General features: G+C 39.6%; 1 protein-coding gene across 2 annotated transcripts; it reads right to left on the bottom strand.

Moving 5' to 3' along the window:
• Nucleotides 1-19,259: 19,259 nt before the first annotated feature.
• Nucleotides 19,260-22,159, bottom strand: LOC148691782 (ras guanine nucleotide exchange factor Q-like protein). 2 transcript variants are annotated; one of them, XM_088683319.1, is made up of 3 exons: nucleotides 21,737-22,159; nucleotides 20,314-20,555; nucleotides 19,260-20,057 (listed from the first exon to the last, which is right to left on the bottom strand). In XM_088683319.1, exons 2-3 carry the CDS (start codon nucleotides 20,551-20,553, stop codon nucleotides 19,422-19,424), a joined length of 876 nt encoding a protein of 291 aa, XP_088539445.1. In that variant the 5' UTR covers nucleotides 20,554-20,555; nucleotides 21,737-22,159; the 3' UTR covers nucleotides 19,260-19,421. The 2 variants fall into 2 exon arrangements, with proteins under 2 accessions (XP_088539445.1, XP_088539446.1); XM_088683320.1 differs by lacking the exon at nucleotides 21,737-22,159 and having other exon boundaries at nucleotides 20,314-20,573.
• Between the last annotated feature and the right edge of the window lie 388 nt (nucleotides 22,160-22,547).

Below are 22,547 nucleotides of genomic sequence, written 5' to 3'. Positions count from 1 at the left end.
CCCTTCTCGCTTAACTTCGGAGTTCCTATGGAACCCGAAGCCAGTGAGCTCCCAAAAGACCTCGTGCTAGGTAGGGATGGGAATATACATTTAAGGATCACTCCTCTAGGCGATGTGGGATGTCACAATCCACCTCCCTTAGGGGCCCAACATCCTCATCGGCACACCACGACCAGGGTTTGGCTCTGATACCAAATTGTCACATCCCGGCCCGGGGCGGATCACTTCCTGGGCCCACTCCACCACCGTAGCACGATATTGTCCGCTTTAGGCCCCGACGACGCCCTCACGGTTTTGTTTCTGGGAACTCACACGAGAACTTCCCGATGGGTCACCCATCCTGGGAATGCTCTCGCGCGCTACTCGCTTAACTTCGGAGTTCCCATGGAACCCGAAGCCAGTGAGCTCCCAAAAGGCCTCGTGCTAGGTAAGGATAGGAATATACATATAAGGATCACTCTCCTGGGCGATGTGGGATGTTATACCAAATTGTCACATCCTGGCCTGGGACGGATCACTTCCCGGGGCCACTCCACCACCGTAGCACGATATTGTCCGCTTTGGGCCCCGACCACGCCCTCACGGTTTTGTTTCTGGGAACTTACACGAGAACTTCCCGATGGGTCACCCATCCTGGGAATGCTCTCACGCGCTACTCGCTTAACTTCGGAGTTCCCATGGAACCCGAAGCCAGTGAGCTCCCAAAAAGCCTCATGCTAGGTAAGGATAGGAATATACATATAAGGATCACTCTCCTGGGCGATGTAGGATGTTACAATCCACCCCCCTTAGGGGCCCAACGTCCTCGTCGGCACACCACGACCAGGGTTAGGCTCTAATATCAAATTGTCACATCCCGGCCTGGGGGGGGACCACTTCCAGGGCCCGCTCCACCACCGTAGCACGATATTGTCCGCTTTGGGCCCCGACCACACCCTCACGATTTTGTTTCTGAGAACTCACCCGAGAACTTCCCGATGGGTCACCCATCCTGGGAATGCTCTCGCGCGCTACTCGCTTAACTTCGGAGTTCCTATGGAACCCGAAGCTAGTGAGCTCCCAAAAGGCCTCGTGCTAGGTAAGGATATACATATAAGGATCACTCTCCTAGGCGATGTGGGATGTTACACCAGACCACTCAACGGAACCAAAATATCAAGTGGTTTCTCGTAATCTACCCAGACCTGTCACATGTAAAATCAATGCCTACATTATAGGAATGGTACACTGGCAAATCAAGCACTCATATAAGCTGCGAGGCTCAGGTGAGTGACAATAATATAAGTATGTGATATTCAATAAAAACAAACCAGCAATCACAATCTATAAATATCAAGTATAGAATCATACTTTATGGAATCATAATCAAGTCGCTGAAAATTCGGTAAAAGTCACTCAGACATCCAACGATTTTTCCAATTTAAACAAGATTCCTAAAAACCATTGTTCATATATACATTAAAAACTAGGGCTAAAGGAATGCAATTCGGCCGAAGGCTACATCTCTGGAAAAAGGGGATTTCTGACCACCCAACGAAACCAAGACACCAAAGGGGATTCTGGACCATCACTCAACGGAATCCAAACCAGGATACAATTCCTAACCATCACTCAATGGAATTGCGGAGTAGAAGGGATTCTGGACCATCACTCAACGGAATCCAAACTAGGATACGATTCCGGACCATCACTCAACGGAATAGGGGAGTAGAAGGGATTTTGGACCACCACTCAACGAAATCCACACCAGGATACAATTCCGAATCATCATTCAATGGAATCGCAGAGTAGAATGTATAACACCAATCAATGAAACATGATATGGACCAAGTTAGGTTACTCAAGTTGCAAAGACTTACCAAAACAAAAAAATGAAATAATGACACGAGGGGTGAAACATGTTTTGAAGCAACAAACCCCATGCCAATGGGTTAACTGTCCACAACTAGCCCTCACATTTCATCACAACAATCCAATCATACAATACAAACCATATTCCAATGCACAAGTCAAATCATACTTAATAAAAATAGATCGATGGCCAGAAATAAAAATAACACATCAACAGAAAGCACATTTAATAAACAAGTATAACTCAATATGGTGCCATAAATACATATAATGAGACACACGTCAACTAGGAACAACACGTCATCATGATGAGCCAACTAAGCTCCATCAAGCCTCAACAACAAACTAGAGATAAACGACACTCTAGAGTAGAGCCTATTGACTAGAACGTCAACTGTCGATAAGGTAAGTCCATCAAGGTCAACAATCTAAGGTTATTCAATCCGGAAGTTCCACACATCGGATTTCCGATCCATAAGTTCTCAAAGGTCTAACAACTGTTAACTAGGGTGCTCACAAAATTGTACGACAATCCAACGATCAGATTGTCGTCAATCACACAAACAAATGGTGGTCCATTTTGATCACCACATCAAACAATTGAATTTCGGGAAACCGAGCTAGACATAGGTTCATAGGGTCACTAAAAGGTATTTGTTACTTAGACAACAATCATGGACGATCCCACGCACCGCCACATGTGGTGGTAGGCAAGGTTGAGGGTTTAGAAACCCCGAATTTTCAACATTAACTAGATGAGCTCAAATTTATGTGGTAGCTAGAGCTTAACAAGGGAAACACTTTTCACAACTACGCCGACGATAAATTCTAACCGAAAATCGTCCAAATTCACCAAAGAATACCGGATTTCTAGGGTTCTAAACACCCAACTCTAAAATGAATACGAAAGCACAAACTAAGCATACCAACTCGAAGATTATGAAGAATAGATGAAGTTTATACCTCACTTGAAGGAAATGGTTGCCAGAATCACCGGAAAAATGATAAAACCGCCAGAAAAGTCGTGGGCTTTGTGGCTTCGAACTGCAAAGATGGAAAAGAAAAATGGAAATCTAACACTTCAAAGATGTAGGGCTCATTAAGAGCTTTCCATGGACACCAAGATCACCCAAAACGAAGCTTGGATGAAGGAGATACAAGCTGGTCAATTTGTGGGTTAACAGGTCCAATTAGCCCCTAAAACGGGTGAGCAACAACCCTTTCCCATTTTCAGAAAACCTCTCCCTTTTCTGGAGGTTTCACTCCAATTATAGCATTTTGGTAAAATTACCAAAATGCCATCAACTTCAAACGACTCTAACTTCTCCGTTCTAACTCGGAATTAAGATCCGTTTACGCCCACGCGCTCATGGAATCAAACTCTACCTAACCAACTCAAGAGTTGACTGAAAAGTTCGAGAAAATTAGAAATGACTAAGGTACCCCTCACTTTGATTTTCTCAAATTTGGAGAATTAACGAACTAGTTTCAATTAAATCTCCGAAATACGTCAAGAATAAAATAAAATACTAATTTTGGGGACGTGATGTCACATTCTCCCCACCTTATAGAAATTTCGTTCCGAAATTTCCATAAGCCAAACTACAAGGAACAACCACACCACAATTCGAACTCGATATTGACAACCACGTCATCAACATCGAATAAGGATCTCGCCATTCTCTTCGACACTAAGAACTTAACCAACTTCACTTTCAATACTTCAAGAATCCAAAAAAAGTATGAATCCAAGAAGTATCCCCCCACCAACGCTTTGTCAATCCAATCCAACACGGGGATTTCAAAACAACCACTTCGCCACGAAACTAAACTTCTACCTCAACGACTAACTCACTAAGGAAACTCTAGCCACCAGATTCAAAAGAACACAACGTTCTCGGACAAGACACTTGGAATAAGAAGACAACGAAATTGATACGAATTGAATCACCACAACCAATGTAAATGATTCAAACGAACGGTCAACTTAACTACCTAATTCATACCTTATATGCTAGATGTACTAGTCTCTCACTCCAAGGTTCACAAATCTAAGGAAACTCTAAATTTGACACCACTGATACTACAAGGCAAGCATTAGCGTCCGTTGAAAATTCAAAGGTCCGGCGACCAATGCTCTGATACCACAAAACTTGTCACGCCCCGATCCCGACATACATCCAGGATTGACATGTGATGTCACCAAATACCTATCTCTAACATACCCTGCCTTCGGAAAAAGGCAAAACATAACTTAAGATCCAACTATGCAATAATTATTCGTAGACTTTATGGATGATAAATTCTAACCGGAAACCGTCCAAACTCACCGGAGAATACCAGATTTATAGGGTTCTAAACACCTAACTCTAAAATGAATACAAAAGCACAAACTAAGCATACCAACTCAAAGATTATGAAGAGTAGATGAAGTTTCATACCTCACTCGAAGGAAATGGTTGCCGGAATCATCGGAAAAATGATAAAACCACCAGAAAAGTCGTGGGCTTTGTGGCTTCGAACTGCAAATATGGAAAAGAAAATGGAAAATATAACACTACAGAGATGTAGGGCTCATCAAGAGCTTTCCATGGACACCAAGATCACCCAAAACGGAGCTCGAATGAAGGAGATACAAGCAGGTCAAGTTTGTGGGTTATCGGGTCCAATTAGCCCCTAAAACGGGTGAGCAGCAGCCCTTTCCCATTTTTCAGAAAACCTCTCCCTTTTCTGGAGGTTCCACTCCAATTATAGCATTTTGGTAAAATTACCAAAATGCCACCAACTTCAAACGACTCTAACTTCTTCGTTCTGACTCGGAATTAAGATCCATTTACGTCTACGCACTCGTGGAATCGAACTCTGCATAACCAACTCAAGAGTTGACCGAAAGGTCGAGAAAATTTGAAATGACTAAGGTACCCCTCACTTGGATTTTCTCAAATTTGAAGAATTAATGAACTAGTTTCAATTAAATCTCTGAAATACGTCAAGCATAAAATAAAATACTAATTTTGGGGATGGGATGTCACAATTAGCATCTGCACTGGAGGTGTTGCTTGATGTGGTTTTGTTCGATATATCAACGAGAGTGTCCCTTACACCGTCGCTTTTATTCTTCTTAGAGGGCCGATCTTTCTTCTTCGGATAACACTTACTGGTATCAAAAGTGTGTCTATCTATGCACCAACTATTATCATCTTTCTCATTTAACATCTCATCAACCATATTAAGGACATTAAATCCGGATCCCTTCCCATTTCTGACTTCATTGTTACGTCTTACGTTATCTGTTTTCCTAGTCCTACCCCTAGCTTTCACTTGCATCCAAGAGCCCAGGATAGAACCATCCTTTCATGTATCTACAATTTGCACCTTATCATCATCCAAGTTCAAGTTATTACATGCATCATTCCCCACCTCATCAATTTCCTCACCCACATGTTTAACATTCAAATCACAGGTCTCTCTTTTGTGCCCATATCGACCACATTTAAAACATACTTCAGACATGCCCTTATATTCCAAATTATACCATACATTATTGATTTGGATGAAGGCTTCAAAAGGTTTGGTCAAATCAATTTCAACACAAATTCGGGAAAACTTTCCTTTAGACTGAGAATTAGTGTTGATATCGATCTTCAAAAGTTTCCCCAAAATATTACCAATCCTCTTCATAACCCAGACATTAGAGTACTCCATTTGGATACTAGAGATCCTAATCCACACTACTATATGAGTAATTGCTTCAATAGCAGGGAGAAAACCTGCCCTCCATTTATGTATTGTCAAATATTGTCGAGCAATTATCCATGGGCCACCAGTAAGTACAAACTCCCTATCCTCTTCCAAATCAAATTTAGCAATATAGAAATCATGATCCAAATCTATAAGTTGCATACCTCCTTTCAATTGCCACTTCTACCTTAGCCCATTCAATAGGAAATTATAGGTATGTGACTTTCCCACTAGCTTGATGATTAGTGCATTACTCTAAGGGTGACATAGCTTTTCCATCGCATTATCTGAGAACATGAACTTAGGCCCCTTTTCACCACGAGAGACAGTGCAATCCACATCAGTTAACCTACATCGTCATCAAGCTCAGTCACAGAGATGGACCCAGCCTGCCGATTGGATTGCAAAAGCTTATAATTGAAGCTTATCTTTGGGTCCAAAACTAGCCCGGCCAAGCTTTTATCTGCTTCAGCAGCAAGACCATAAACACGCCTACCTACACAGACATCGAATGTATTAGATTCAACCTAAAAGGGAAGAGAACTAGGCTCTCCACCCATCATCGTCAGCCTCACCGCCGCTATTTCACTCGACTTCACCACCGACACCACCGTAGCACAATAGTAAAAGAGAGTAAGTTGCTTATTTGAATGTAATCTATCAATGTTTTGTAGTATACTAGTTTGGGTGAGATATGGAGTTAGAATGAGATTATCATGGATGATGTTTCAATTATATGGTAGATACCGACATAAATGAAAAGTGATAATATTGAACCTCGTTCCGTCAATTAGTGACAAAGTAGAACTGATTGGCCTACTCCAATTACAATCCAGGTTGAATTAGATTTTGTACCAAAGAGTGTTTGGACATATCATTCCTACACTTCCAAATGTAATCATGTCTTATTACAAGTGCGAAAAGAGCATAATGAGATGAATAAAATAATGTGACGCATGCCTTATGACACAAGGTTTTTCTCAAACACCTTGTGAATGATTGTAGCATTATGAATGTGGTTAGTGCTTTCTCCATGGGGAGGTTACTATGGAGATTTACATGTAAGATCCCGAAGAATTACATGAACTAGTTCAAATAGTTATACACCACAAAACACCCTCTCAATTCAAATTAGGCATTTACTTACGGACTAAAACAATCTGAATGAATTTGGTATACCCGTTTAAGTAATTATTTGATCAATCTGGGATATGAATAAATTATGCCCTTGCGTGTTAACCATGAAGTATTTCAAATTGATAGAGTTGCAGTTTATGTTCATGACATGAATCCCACTAAGAATTTAGAAGAACTCAAGAAAACTGTCTCCTACCTGAAGATAGAATTTGAGATGAAGGTGTAATGCCCCAGACCTGGGGTTGGCGGAAATATAAACCCTGCTCCCGGAATGCAAGTAAAAGTAAAAATAAATAAAAGGAAATTGACACGGGTTGAAAAATGAACTCCTCTTATTAAAATAACTCCAAAATCTTATAGGTGTACAAAAATAATAAATTATAATCCTTAAACTTCTCCTCAATCACAACCTCAGCTCTTCTAACACTTGTCTTGCTAAATAACACTTGTCTTGCCGAATAGCTCATCTGTAAAATAATAGGTAAGGGTGAGCAACAACCAACGTCACTCAATAGGGACAGAACCTTATCACAGTAATTGACAATACTAAATTAAGTGTCATAAAATCGTGTAATCAAGTACCAAATCATTATCAGTAACAATGCATGAGTGCAATGCAATACTCTTCATCTCTACCCGTTAATTCATATAATAAAACATGCGGACTTGCACGTCCTATATCGTGCATTTTACCTCTGCAGTGGTGGTTCGAATGTTTTAATATATAAATTAACCCCCTTTATAACTCAATCATCCTAATTTCCCCTTTTGTTAGTCATCTGGCCTAAACTCTTCTTTGCCAATCCTGAATTACCCATAAAGAATCTGTGCACTGTGGGCTCGCCTGAGACCTGGTACCTGCTAAGAATTTGGCTCAACCACACAAAAGATCATTTCCAACTACCCTCTTTTCCAAAATTCCTTCCTCAACATCGAAACTCCAACCACACGACCAATTATGAATGATTCACATATACCACAGTATATTCTTAACCAATAGCATTTCATCAATAATTCCATAACCAATAACAATTAAACACGCAAGGGCAATATTTATCCAATTAGCATGCCAGATCACATTAATCAACCAAGAAGATCAACAATAATAATATAATGCTTCATGAAATTTAATACAGCCAATCTCTGTAAAGGTCTGCCGTATTTCCTCTACTTGGATTCCAAAGCATTGCTCCGAGATAATAACACAAGAAACCACAACTGTGATAAGCTCCTATTCACAAGTATAAGAAAATCACTATATGCAAGACAAGGACTTTAATCCCAGTCAAAGCACTTGAGATTACTAACTTAACAACACCCATTTCAAATGCCCTTTTGGTTGATCTAAAATAATAACATGGTCATAACAGAACGTTTGAATGCGTACAACTTGCAGAACAAGGGACTTGTGAAATACAAATATAAATATGTATGCTGTCTTCTTGGTGTATAAGATGGGAACATAACTTTAGCCAATAATTAAATAAAGTCTTTCATATGATTAATGAATAAGTATATCAAACCACATATATAAGCAAACTACCAAATGCATGACATGAACTCTAATCCTAATTAACATATTTAAGTTTAGCAATTCCGCAATACTAATTCACAGGTTACTATATGTTGATCAACTCCACACACATGCTTTACTTGATACGGTTGAAACTGTACCTATGAACATATGCAGATAGTTCCATGCCGAGAAAGCTAGCTTGGTTTACTCAGGCTTGTGCAAAGTTATATGCATGAATGCCAGCATATACATATATAGTTTCTCTCAAACCAATAAGAAAGATATATGTTCGAATTAATATGCTCAAGCCCTCTTTTATATAACAACCTCTAATAAAGGTAAGAGATCATATTTAGCATGTGATAATTATGTATAGGTTCAGTCCTATCACTTTTGTGTAGGTAAGATGATCTCCAATTGTAAAGTCTGATAGCCAAACGTCTATGCAGATATACATACATATATGATACAAACTAACAGAGATGAAACACGACTGAGTCCTACAATATATAGAGCTAAAGAAAATATGAGAATCATTACCCATATTTATCCTGCTACAGATTTGACAGGACATCTCTTTTGTTGTTCATCTATTGATAAAGATAAAGCACTGAGCCTACATGGCGCCACTAAATTGGTATTAAAGAAGTTTTTCCGTTCTATGGATTTGGGCTTATCCTAGGATAAGGCATCCTGAGCAAGTCCAACCCCCCGATCCTTATAATGATGCATGTCTCATTTGTTATGCTGACGTGATTACTTATCAAACTCCTAGAAGGCACATTCCCAAATGATTGTGTCTTTACTATTAAGGATACCGCAATATCTTGGAGGTCCACAAAATGGATCTTATTTGCGAAATCTTCTAATCATTCCAAGACTCATCGCACCTCATTACACTAGACATGGGAAATATAGTTGAGAGCTCTTATTGAGCATTTTCTAAGTATTTGTGGTATTTCATCCATCGTTGAGTCCCAAAGACGATCCATGAAGACAATGTGACATGTATCGACTACCCTAAGATATGGTAGATCAACAAAGTCAATACCAAGTATAATGTGGTCTCATCACATCAATAAAGCATCAAAACATTGAAGTCAACCAAATCCACTGCAAGGACAACCTAGCCAACCTTTTCACAATGTCAATGTTGAAGTTTACCTTCCAGAAGCTTGTTCAAGGAATTGGCATGTGTAAATTGTCTAATTTCCAATGCTTGTAGTGTTGGAAGTATGCCCACAAAGCCATTGATTTGATGTAATAGCTTTTGGAATACTTATTGTGTTAAACTATCATATGTTTAATGAAGGGCAAAGCTTATTGTTAATCACTATTTATTGTATTATGTGTTTAGGTACTAAGGGAATCCAAGGAATGTATTTAATCTAAGAGAGAAGTGATCTAAGTAAGTTAGATTAATGAGACCTATCTCTTATGCTCATTCCTAAAACGTTCCTAGCCATAGAATTACCAATTGGGCATTAACAATCCGCTAAGGTTAGCATGTGTTATGTTAACTCAAGCGTGAGTATGACTAGTCTCAAGTCATTTAGTGTTGGACACTCAAAAGGTAATCGAGTACACTGAACAACGATCAAAAGAGAGTTCAAACATACATGTCATGTAAGAACTTGTAAGTTGCAATATGCAAAGTAGTCATTTGACCTAAGGCATCATAAATGTTTAATGGTTAAGTCCTTAGTCTTTGATCATGTCAAAGGCATTCCACTGAGTGTCCATGACAATTTTGGGGTCAAGCTATCTAGTCATGTAGGCATATGAATGCACAACAAGGGACCTCTAAGCTTGCATGGTGGAGGGAGAATACTCTGAGATATGATTCGGGAGTCTTTGGCCAAAGCGTACGAATATGACCTAGGAAGTTTGTTCCAAATCATATTCAATTGAATCATATAGAGAAGTATCACATTAGATAGTAGACATGAAACAAACTATCACTCAAACAATGTGATTAAGAGTATTATATTAGAGAATGACCGTATTGCATTGTAATTGTAACTGGATAGGTTCTCCAACCACTTCTACTTATCTTGGGTAGCCATGACATACTGCTAGGTGTCACTCATGGTTTGTGGAAGCCCTGAAGATTAGCAAACACTAATATACATCAAGGGGAGAATTGAAATGTAGTTTCAATTAACAATTGATCATTAAGAGTAACAATCACCCATTACCTCGCTAATTGGAACCTAATGGATCGTACACCGAGTAAGGATGAAAGTGAAGAAATATAAATGAGATGGATAAGCAATTAAATGATTTACTTGAGAATGGTCAAGATTAATTAGTTAGTTAATTAATAATACGAAAGGTTCGTATTGGGCTTTTAAGTTAGTTTCGAATCTCGAGGCCCAAAAGGGTTTTTTGGTCCACAAGGCCCATTATGTTTAAGTTGTATGACAACTAAAACAAAATGGGCAATTAGCGCAATAAACAAAGTCAAAACCAGCCAAGGGTGAGTGGTAGCAAATTTGGGTTAATTGCAAGTTTGCCACTCACATGTGAGGTGGTATAAAAGCAATTTTATAGTCATTCTCTCACCAGGGTTTTCTTAAGGCAAAGAAGAGAAACCTTTTCTCCCTTTTTCTCAAAAGAGGCCGGCCACTTAGGGGAAAAATAGCTAGAAATCTTTTCTTCCTCTAAGTCATCCATTTTATCTTCACACCTCATCCTTGGTGTGGAGAGTTAGAGACACTAAACCTTTGGTGTTCTTGGAGATCCTTTCCTCACATCCTCAAGGAGCAAAGGAGTATCAAAAGGAAGAAAATCACAAGGAAGATCTAAGGAGCTAGGAGGTGACTTGAAGGCCCTCCACTTTGGTAAATCCCTTGTGTAAACAAGGATGAGCTTCAAGGGTAATGAATCTCAAAATCCTTTCTTCTCTTTAATGTTATTAAAAAGTCTTGTGGTTCACCATTCACTAGGCTTTGAAAGTAATGGGTTTTAGAATTGTTTTTGAATGCATGCCTACTTTAAAGTGTTATTAGTTTGCTTATGTGTTCAAATGTTCTCACATGTTCTTAGTTAGGAAAAAAATTTTCCTTCATGTAGTTCTCATTTGGAGGTTTGTTAAACTCAAGGGATGTATCCAGGTATACTCACTTGACCTTAATGTATTTTTTTTTTCCTATTGTTAGGAGCATTTTGCCCATTGAGTTTTTGCTATTTGATGAGGTTTTAACGAGTCACCCATCCTATGCTGGTCAATACTGTGGAGCCAGTAATAATTGAGAAAATTATGGAGGTGACACGTGGACTTTTGGGTGAAAAGGAAAACATTACCCTTGAGGCACACCGAGAATCCCAAACACATGCAACAGAAAATAATGGCTCAATCAAGGAAGAGTCAAAGGTGATCAAAATGGGATTTGTTCAAATCCCTCTTATCACTCCTCATAAAATCCTTATTCAAAAGGTAATTCCCAAAACTTCCTATTTAATTCGGGATTAATTACCATGTTAATTGCAAGATATTATTTCACATAATATTTTGCAATTATTCTCCAAATACACCATATATGGCCGGCCACTATTCTCCAAATAGGACCGGCCACTCCCCTATAAATAGCCCTATTATCCTACTAAAAAGCTAAACCATTTCCCACAAACTCCTAAATACATTCTTTTTCAAAATTCTAACTTTGACATCGGAGATTCCTTGGCCAAAGCCCTCCCCCATTCATCGTGGGCACGTGAGGCTTTTGGTCTTAATCTTAGGTGTTATTATTTTGCCGGTGCATTTTCGTCAAAGGAGAAGATGGTAGAAATTTGCATCTACAAATTGGTGCTTTACTTAGGAGTTTGATTCACACGCTTGAAGAAGACTCTCGCATTCAAAGTTTCTCATTTCTCATATGTTCGTAAATTTTTCGTTCTTTCATATTCCTAGAATTTATTAATTATTTGAATAGAGGTAAGAGAAAAATACAATGATGGGAAATTCGAAAACCACGACGAACGAAACTTTCTACGTTGAAAGATTCGGATCAAGTGATGGAGGATAAGATGTGGCCCCACCACGATGATCCACAAGGCTCAACATGATGGCAAGAGGAGCAACTTTGCCACCACAGAGCACCACCACCATGGCAGCCACGGGTACCACCGTGGCAGTGGGGAGTAGGCCAGCTCCATGGTAGCAAGCCAACGGAGAGTAGGGTGCAGCTGCGCTAATAGCCCAGTAGGCAGCCTAAGCAGCCCATGTCGCAAGGTAGCTGAGCCATGTTAGTCACGAGCCGACCCCAGCCCCAGCCCCAGCCCCAGCAGCTCAAATTTAAGGCATATCGTAAGCCCAATCTACACCAACAATCCCCTCAACCCAGATCCAAGGCACTCCCAGCGCCCTCACGCCCCGCACGTGGCACGGCCAAACCCATTCCTGCAACCCATTTGGCGATCCAAATTGGTCCAAGATCGATTCAACTATCCCGACTTCATATTTCTGGATCGACGATTGAACTGGGGGTATTTTCACCCTGTTTTTTTGCAAATTTGACATATCCCAACTCAAATCTCGCGTCTGGAGTCCATTACATTTCCACTACTCAAGAAGACGCATATCGTCTAAGCTCTTCTATCGCACATGGCGAACAACACTTGTCTTGGCAAGTCATAGAGTTGACTACCGCCCTCGCACAACAAGCGACCATGGTGAATCAACTTTTGCAGCATATTGAGATACAACGTGCCCTATATGAGGTATCTCGAAGTAGGACAAGGGTAGAAAATCAACCTTTCTAGCAGCGTCCCGGTAAGCAGCACTTCGACCAGCCACGAACAAAACGTTTTGGCAGTGTACACTCTCGACTGGACCCCCGAGATAGCGTATACTCTCCTCTTAGTGCGCGGAGGAGTGTGCACTCTCGGTTAAGCCCACGGAAGAGCATACATTCACGGTTAGGGCCATACTCTGATAATCAACATAGACAACCTTCCAAGCGAAATGTTCATTCACGGTTAGGCCGCAAGGAGTATCATTCACCTCACATTAGAGTAGGCAGCACGACGGACGGAGAGAAGCAGTCTCTCAATCTGGCATAAGTTCAATCGGCAGCTTGAAAGTAACCCACTTGCCTACCAAGAACATACCACATGCACCGCAGCTTCGACATAGACGAGTTGAGCACAGGGAAGAGCATCCTCGACCAACGGTCCATTACCCTAGTAAAGGCAAACTCAGGAAGAAGTTTAAAGGCTCCTTACCGAATGATTGTACGATTTCTAGCGTAATGAAGCTATTGACGAGGTGTTCCGACGAGACATGACCAACATAAGCAAGTCACTTTTCATTGACAATATCGAATAGATGGAAACATCCTACATACACTGGCGAATACAAAGACTATTTATATTCCGACAAGTCAGCAACCCAACCTAATGGTGCAATAGGGGTGGACGAGTACCAGAAGGACACACAAGCCCAAACGGTTAACATGTCTTACTTTAATCACTCCAGACAATTCAATACTAGAGCAGCACATCACCAATAGCTAAGTATCCAGGGCCTCGTGGTCTAATACCTCATGTTGTGCACAACCTGGCCTAAGCCGGCTGTAGCTCCACGCTTAAAGTTATGTCTACCTGCTCCATGGCTCCCTGCAACCCTTGCTCTGTCATCATGGCTTCTATCTATGCCAATCTTGCCTAGTGGCTCCTAATCATGTCGACCAAGTCCATAGCACTCCAAACTTCAAAGCATCAAATGAAGAAGCAAAAGACAAGGCTTTATTAGCAGCCTCTGTTAGCAAAAGACTTAATGGTGAAGAAGCTTGCAATTTATTCAGATTCTCAGCTGATCACCAACCAAACCTTAGAAGGGCACACAAAGAAACATCTCATGATGGCGCAATATTTGAAGAAAGTCCAAGAGCAGCTCGATGCGCTTCATACTTACACCCTTACGCTGGTTCCACAAGCAGTTAAAAGTTTCAAGCAGATTGCCGAACAAGACCTCGATGCTCATCTGCGCTCAAAACGACTTCGATGCTCTCCAATGCGAGAGGGTAAACCAATCCCCCAACACCCATATGGGTCTGCTCTCCAATACGAGAAGATACGCTAATTACTCTCCAGTGCGAAAAGATAAACCAATTCTCTGACACCTATATGGGTCTGCTCTCCAGTGCGAGAGATAAACTAATTGCTCTAGAGTGCAAGGGTAAACCAATCCCTCGACACCCATATGGGTCTGCTCTCCAGTGCGAGAGGATAAACTAATTGCTCTCCAGTGTGAAAGAGTAAACCAATCCCCCAATACCCATATGGGTCTGTTCTCCAATTCGAAAGGATAAAATAATTGCTCTCAAGTGCAAGAGGGTAAACCAATTCCCCGACACCCATCTGGGTAAGCTCTCTAGTGCGAGAGGGTAAACCGATTCCCCGAAACCCATCTAGGTTTGCTCTTCAGTGCGAGAAGATAAACTAATTGCTCTCTACCATGAGAAGGTAAACCAATTCCCCGACACCCATATGGTTAAGCTTTCCAGTGCGAGAGGGTAAACTAATTGCTCTTCAGTACAATAGGGTAAACCAATTCCTTGACACCTATATGGGTAAGCTCTCCAGTGCGAGAGGGTAAACTAATTGCTCTCCAGTGCGAGAAGGTACACTAATTCCCCAACACCCATATGGGTAAACTCTCTAGCCTGAGAAGATAAACCAATTCTCCAACACCCATCTAGGTAAGCTCTCCAGTGCGAGAGGGAAAACCAATTCCCCACACCCATCTGGGCCACATAATTCAAAGAATCAAATACTTGAATACCAACTAAGCAACAAATGGTCAAGGGTAAACAGTTAACGACGAACTCAACAGCTCAACGCACCAAAAAGCCAAAACTCACGGCCACAATGACTCTGTGAGATCGTCAACATTTTTCGAAGCAGCGTGCTCAATCGACGGTTTTATGGCTTAAAGTTTTGTAAAATGCTTCAAGCAAGCAAAGTTTCAAGAAAAACAAAGATGAAGTAAAGTGAAAATATTTTATTCAATTTCTAGCAAATTGATAAACTTATATGAAGGTCGCTGAAATCTGACACAAGCTAAACAGAGCAGCCTACTTATTTAGCAGCTTGGATGACCTTGGGTTCTCCAACAGCCATCTTGCCCTCAGCAACCACTTCGCACTTTATAGTTTGCCCATCCGACACTTCATCTTCAACAGCTCTCGATTACTTCATCTACAACAACTCATAAATCAAACTCAAGCAATTTCTTCTCTTTCAGCAAGCAGTCCAAACCGTGGCCCATGCCAAGCCGTGGCCCTTGGCACACCACATTCTTGACTCATGTCAAGCCGACTCCTAGCCCTTGCCAGCCAATGTGTCGCACCACCTTGACAGTTGCCCTGCAGCAGCACCACCCAAGAAGAAGACAAAGAAAATTAAGTTTTTCTTACCTTGGTGCAACACAGAGAAAACAAAGAAATCAACGGAAGATGGTTCTTTGCACGGGCAAGAGAAGAAGAATGTTAGGGGAGGGGGAACAAATATCCTCTATCTTTCTCTCTTTCTTGTAGGGATAAATAATATCCTCCGAATTTGATTTAATCCCCTACTTAAGGTAGGCTTAAATTGGCTTTGGTGGCGATTTATTTCCCTTTCCTAGAAGAATTTAATTCCAAGTCCAAGTGGGAATCTGCATCAAAGTTGAAGGTCTCTACACCTACTGCCATTTCCTGTGAGCAGCACAACAGTTGTGGGGGCATTTGTGGAGCAAAAAATAATCAAGAAAATTATGGAGGTGACACGTGGACTTTTGGGTGAAAGGACAAAATTACCCTTGAGGCACACCGAGATTCCCACGCACATGCAACAGACAATAACGACTCAATCAAGGAAGAGTCAAAGGTGATCAAAATGGTATTTATTCAAATCCCTCTTATCACTCCTCATAAAATCATTATTCAAAAGGTAACTCCCAAACCTTCCTATTTAATGTGGGATTAATTACCATGTTAATTGCAAGATATTATTTCACATAATATCTTGCAATTATTCTCCAAATACACCATATATGGCTGGCTACTATTCTCCAAATAGGGCCAGCCACTCCCCTATAAATAGCCTTATTATCCTACCAAAAAGCTAAGCCATTTGCTACCCACAAACTCCTAAACACATTCTTTTCATAATTCTAACTTTGGCATCGGAGATTTCTCAGCCAAAGCCCCCCCATTCATCGTGGGCGCGTGAGGCTTTTGGCCTTAATCTTAGGTGTTATTATTTTGCAGGTGCATTTTTGTCAAAGGAGAAGATGACAAAAATTTGCATCCACAAATAACATTGTGTGTGTCCTACTTGCGTCATGAAGGAGTTTAGTTTTGACTTAATGCAACTTCTCACTTTTCTCCTTAGATTATGATTTTCATCCTACCTTGGGTTTTACCTTAGCGAGGTTTTGTGAATTTTACTACCTATGCATTCTTTCAATGTTTTGAGACTCACATTCGCTTATTGTGTAGACTAGACAAGATGACTTCATCAACTGCTTCTATATCATCCATGAAGATCTGATGCACCCTCTATTTGAGCATTTACATGCTAAAGGGGGGCAGTGTTGTGACTAAATTCTGACACATGTGTGATTGTGTGAATCCTTGGTACATTTGGTTTACTCTTTATGTTAGCGATTCTTTCCTATAAATTGGGATTTGTATTACTTGGAGAGCAAGTTTTTCTCTCTCTCTTTGCCGCACCACTTGGAGAAAATAGGCCACAACATTATTTGAGTTTGTGAGATTGTAGAGATGTTATCATAAACCCTCAACTTTAACTAAAACTGCAAATATTTTCTTTTAATTTTTTTTAATTTTTAATTAATTAAATTTTTTTTTTATTTTTGTAAATAGATTGGAGAATAGAATTATGCAAGATTAGCTATTTAATAATAGTTACAAGCAAGACATCTACACTCTCAAAACGAGAGGAGTATTACACCCAGAAACCCTATGCTCTACCCTCTTTTAAATTAAATTTGCGGAAATTAGTTTATAGAACATTTAGCACTTTAAGAGAATGGAGGAAGGAAGAATAATGTTCTTGGTTTATTTTATCCTGCAGAAATATTCTCCATGTAGAGACGAATAGGTGAGTTTCTAGATTAGTCAAGTAAGCATTCAAACAGAGATGCCTATCTTGGTTCAAACATCTTAATGTTGTTTTAGTAAATCTTACAGGATACATGACTACTGTGTATATGTACCCAAATATTAGATGCATTGGAGCTCATAAGTCACCTTGTTTAGGTTCAAAACACTTTGAATTTTTGAGCTTAATACACATTGTCGTTCATCTGTCACTTCTGGTTGATTGGTCATCAGCATAAAATCTGAAAACCTCAGGACTCTATTTGAATTGACCGGTTTGCTCAACCAGTAAATAGTATATTCATAAAACATTCCAACAAACAATGGGTTCGATCTGGTCTTTCATGGTTTAGAAAGTAGCTGGGACAAATACCTGCTTAGTCTTCTCTTTTGCTGCCCCCACCCACCCATTCTAAAACAAATCTTTTCAAAGATTAGTAATGAACCTGTTTACTGTATTATTAATGTGAGCACGAACAATTAAGTAATTCAAACAGCAGTATTAGCACCCTTCTCAACTTCTAATCCTGGTTTTCTCTTATCTGATGTAGAGTTCAGCTCTAATACAAACATATTGATATATTGTTGCTCATGGGCTTTGTATTAGCATGCACTTATGCAGCTTTGCAGCAAGTGTTAAGCCCATAGAGATTGAATAAGAATTTCAAGCATGTTTCATTTAACAGCTCATCCAAATATTAACTGCGCCCAATGTATTGATAGAAGAGGCCTGAGAGAGAGAGATGTGACCAAGGAAATAACATATTTTTGGAATTGTTAGAAAAGTATACGAGGTTGTGCAGATTTCAATATTTTAGGAAAATGACTAGATTGGAATTATGTAGTTGGGAGCACACTTGCTAGCTTGCATTGGCATTGACTAACAAACATTAATCTTCTTGTTTTTTTGTTTTCATGGGTGACAAGACGGATGGGAGGAAGCGCAACAATGCAAAAACACCTAGGCCTGCGGCACCCTAATAATTAAATGGTGACTGACTGGCTTGAAGCTGAAGAGACCGATTAGGATTGCAGCGCGAAAGATTGAGACTGTGAACTTAGTGCAATTCAGTCATGCCATATATCGAAGAATATCATTTTTGTGGTAGTGTTTTTTTGGTGATTGGTGATGGAAATGCTAGAGTGGAATTTCTATGCTTCCTAAAAATGCAGCCATATCAGGAAAAAATGGACACAATCAGTGATCAACATGAGATATTCTCACTATCCAGTGGATGGATGGTGTACAATATATTGGTTTCAAAAGAGTTTCTCACAGAGGAATTATGAACCTGCAACCATCCCCTAACTTTGGCCAAGCATGCTCTCTATATATTTTATAAATGAATAAAATAACAACAAAAACATGTGCTACACATGTTTCATGTTATTGATGGCCTGGTTTAGAATACTAGTATCGAATGGTTCCAAAGAAATAGTATAGGCAACTACGCTCCTGTGCTTCTCATTAGCAGAATGGTTAATGGGGCCAAGGAGCCTGTTTAAGACAAGGAATTAAAATAAAAGCATGATTTGAGAGATAAAATTCCAAGTCCATACGGTACTACTATACTTTTATATAGTTTCTTCCCTGTCTTGATCTTTTGGTGGATGTGGAGGTTATGAATAGTACGATGCATAAGGAATTAAAATCAACAACAAAACAATGCATTATATGCATTAGCAATCAACAAACACCTGGTGACAAATTTGAGTTTAACATACTCTTCAATTGTCTTACCATTGTAATTTATAATTTTCTTGTTGGCTTATCTGTGATGCATCTCCTTCGAAAGTAAGTACAATAAACTTCCAATAGTTCTTGCATGAGTTAGTCATAATCATCACGTACTTTTTAAATTTCAATCAATTGCCTAAGAAGATAATGAACCAGTGCACTCAAATATGGAGTAACCAACGTTTGAAAATTTCCTATATACACCAATGTAATGCGTGATGAGAACAGTATCTCGATTGTCTATTTATTCAAGTGACAAATTAATTAGAATTTCAATAATGAACAAAGTGAAGATTTTTGAAGAAACACGCACGAAAGTTGAACTATCCTACTTGAGCTTTAAACCATGGAAAAGCCAATGTGGGTGCTTTCTTTCTTGGTCACATGTCGCACTAGAGCTGCTCATGGGAGTTGTGGGATCACTGCTATCTCCTCCTCTATCTGATTTGAATGAGGCAGGCGAATCGAGTTCTTTTGCTTTATGGATCAATTCCGAACTTACCGACTGAGGCTGGTAAGATTTTGATCTCTTCCTGTTCTTGCTACTTCCGATGCTTAATGAAAGCTCCACTTCACTATCTTCATCACAGCCAGCTAGACTCTTACTTTTGAGGGACATGTGAGAGCTTGGTCCTGCTTGTTCTTGGTCAATTGTACTGAATCTGGTTGAGATGTCTTCCTCGGCAGGCCATTCAAGGTCAAATCCCCTTGACATTCTCAGAGTGTCTCCTGAGCAACTTCCACTACGCTCTCTCGAGTTCAGATCATCCCTCAATCTCTGAAAATGGAAATTATATCCCGAAGAAGTTTGAGTTATCGAATGCTGCCAGTTAATCCACTGAGATTGGTTAATGTGATCTGCACTACTAGTTATTGGACCGCAAAGTCTATTTTGTTTAATCTTTTTCTTCAGTTCATCCATTAGCATCTTTTGTACACTGTACAGACGGTGTAGCTCTCGAATCTGCAATATTTGGTTTTTGGTTAGGACTGCTGTCATCAGTTTCAAAAATACTAAATCTGTGAGACAAAAACAATCTGTTCTGACAAGTATAAGACTTAGGATCTAATAAGCAAAAAAGGTGTAATCAAATTGTGTCTTGGAGTAATTTGACTGGTTTGCTTATCCAGAAAGGTATAGTTGGATGAGAAATTTAGATGTCGGTGACTGAATGGCTACAAAATCAACTTCCCAAAGCTTAATATATGCATTCCCATACCTGGTGTTTAAAGGTATCTTCATGCATCTGCATTGTCCTTTTTATGGTATCCATGTTGTGCTTGTCCAGCATCCTGTCCATCGAGTTCCGAAGTGTGCCCTCAACTCTAGCCTTCTGACACTTCTCCTTCAGCCCAGTTTTCTGAAAATAGTCCCGGTCATCCACCCGATGCACGGTTAAGCTGCAGCTATGTTGTGAGCTTCCTAAAATATTGATGGCATTTTCAATTTTCATTCCCATTCCTGGAGTAATATAACAGTTAAAAAATGTTGGTAACTACAGGGAAACATATAATTTGAGGAAACACACCGAACTGTTATTATTGTATTATGAGATCTGCCACAGTAACTCTTTTTCCCAAAAAAATTGTTATAAGATTAAACTTTGTGTACAAGATATCATTTACAAAGCAATGAACAGAAGAAAATCAAAATTTAGAAAAAAAAGAAAGAAAAAGAACTTTTACTGATTTGAGTGGAGTAGGTATGATATATAAACCCACTAAATGAAGGTGGAAACACAGTATAGTTGGACACCAGGTCTACTACTTATCCCACCGAGTCTAAACACCAAGGAATAATCGAATTGGTGTGACGATTTTTGAATTATCTTGAATCCCAAATGCAAGTGAACAAATCTAACCCATCAGGGTAGTGGAAATCTCTATCTCAAAATTCCTGATAGTTGGCTTTATATACTACATTCGTGCCCCAAGATTTTATTTGTTCCCTTTTTGGTGTACAAATTCAGGCAGCATTTCGGAATAGGACTCTAGTTCCCTACGTGACCGAATATGTCAATTAAAGGGACTTTTTAAGGTGTTGGATGAAGGATGAACAAAAAAGAATGGCCCAGAATTGTGTCACAGCAGCTCCGAAAGTTACCAGACACAAAAAGGAGGAAAAAGGGAAAATGGGATGTGGGCAAATAGTGAGACCAAATATGGAATGTGGGTGGTCGACTCTATTTTTCCTTTGTTAGTACAATATTGCTGCTGGTGTAATCACAGTTGCCTTCAATTTTATCAAATTGCTCTCCACAAGTGCCCACCTCTTCCTGTTTCTATTGAAGCTGAAGACTTTATATACATATGCTAAATCTACATTGCGTGAAATAGAAAATAAAAAGGATCTGCTGCAATTCACAATTAAGCACTGTTGATTATGTATGAAAAAAAATAAAAATAAAAAAGGATCTCTTTCACCTTTATCTGGTTTGGCATATATCGATATATCTCTATTCATACACAGAAACCAACTATTAATATTCAAGAATTGTGATTTCCCAGACGACAAGAACTTCCAAAAATGGCTCAAAATATATGAGAACAGGAAGGAAAAGAAAAGCAAGAACATCAACATCTAGGCTTACTGAATCATGGAAACTTCTGTTACATACAGTTGAGGAATATTTTTAGTATTACCTGAAATAGAAAGAGCAGCTTAAGTGGAGATTGTCTAGTGTGTTGCTCATTGAAAGGTTTGCTTCTTCATACCAATAATACTATGACATTGGTGAACCCAAACAACCCAATAAGTAGAGAATTAAGATAAGCATCCATCAATATCATCAGTCATTTGATCTTCCGTACTAATCGGAGTGGAGTGGACGGAGCAATCTAAGCAGTGCAGCTAGCAAATAATTTGAGCCTGCTCCTCCTGCGGGTGTGAATTGGGAGAAGATTCTTGGATACCTCTACACCAGCAAATCTCTTTGGCAGGGCAAGGCAGGCCAACATTAATTTTTCCAAGCTCCCCACTGAATTTAATTAGAGAAACAACAAAGCAACAAACCCCATCCTCCCTCACTCCTCTCACGAATTAAACAATTCTTAATCATGTTCTCGGTCATGTTAATAATTCAGGATTGACAGGCTGTGAAGTTAGGAGGCATGGCAAAAAAAAATGGTAAAATATACCAATGTCTTGGTGTGCACAATATTCATATATACTGAGAGAGAGAGAGAGAGAGAACGAGATAATTAAAATTTTGTTAAATATTATTCATACATAGTATTGTTTGATGCTTTATATATATTGATTTGTAACATGGAGAAGATCAAATTTGTGGGGTCCACAATAGAGTCATATATGATGGAAACCAAATGACAATCCTAATACATGGGCCGAGGTAGGATGAACAAAATATTCCAGACAAAGTCTTACAGAACATCAAAGATTTGTATGAAATATATTGATGGAAAGCTGGTGCCTCTTTCCCAGAACAACACCAAT

Source organism: Pyrus communis, chromosome 13 (genome assembly GCF_041283825.1).
Source record: "Pyrus communis isolate YQ-2024b chromosome 13, ASM4128382v1, whole genome shotgun sequence".
NCBI classification, from domain to species: domain Eukaryota; kingdom Viridiplantae; phylum Streptophyta; class Magnoliopsida; order Rosales; family Rosaceae; genus Pyrus; species Pyrus communis.
This window is presented reverse-complemented; position numbering and strand designations above follow the sequence as displayed.

Excerpts from the sequence above, each read along its gene's own strand:
- LOC148691782 (XM_088683319.1), bottom strand. The coding sequence starts at position 20,553 with ATGGGAATGAAAATTGAAAATGCCATCAATATTTTAGGAAGCTCACAA. Across the intron at positions 20,058-20,313 it reads AAGATACCTTTAAACACCAG|ATTCGAGAGCTACACCGTCT; the intron begins GTATGGGAATGC and ends CAAATATTGCAG.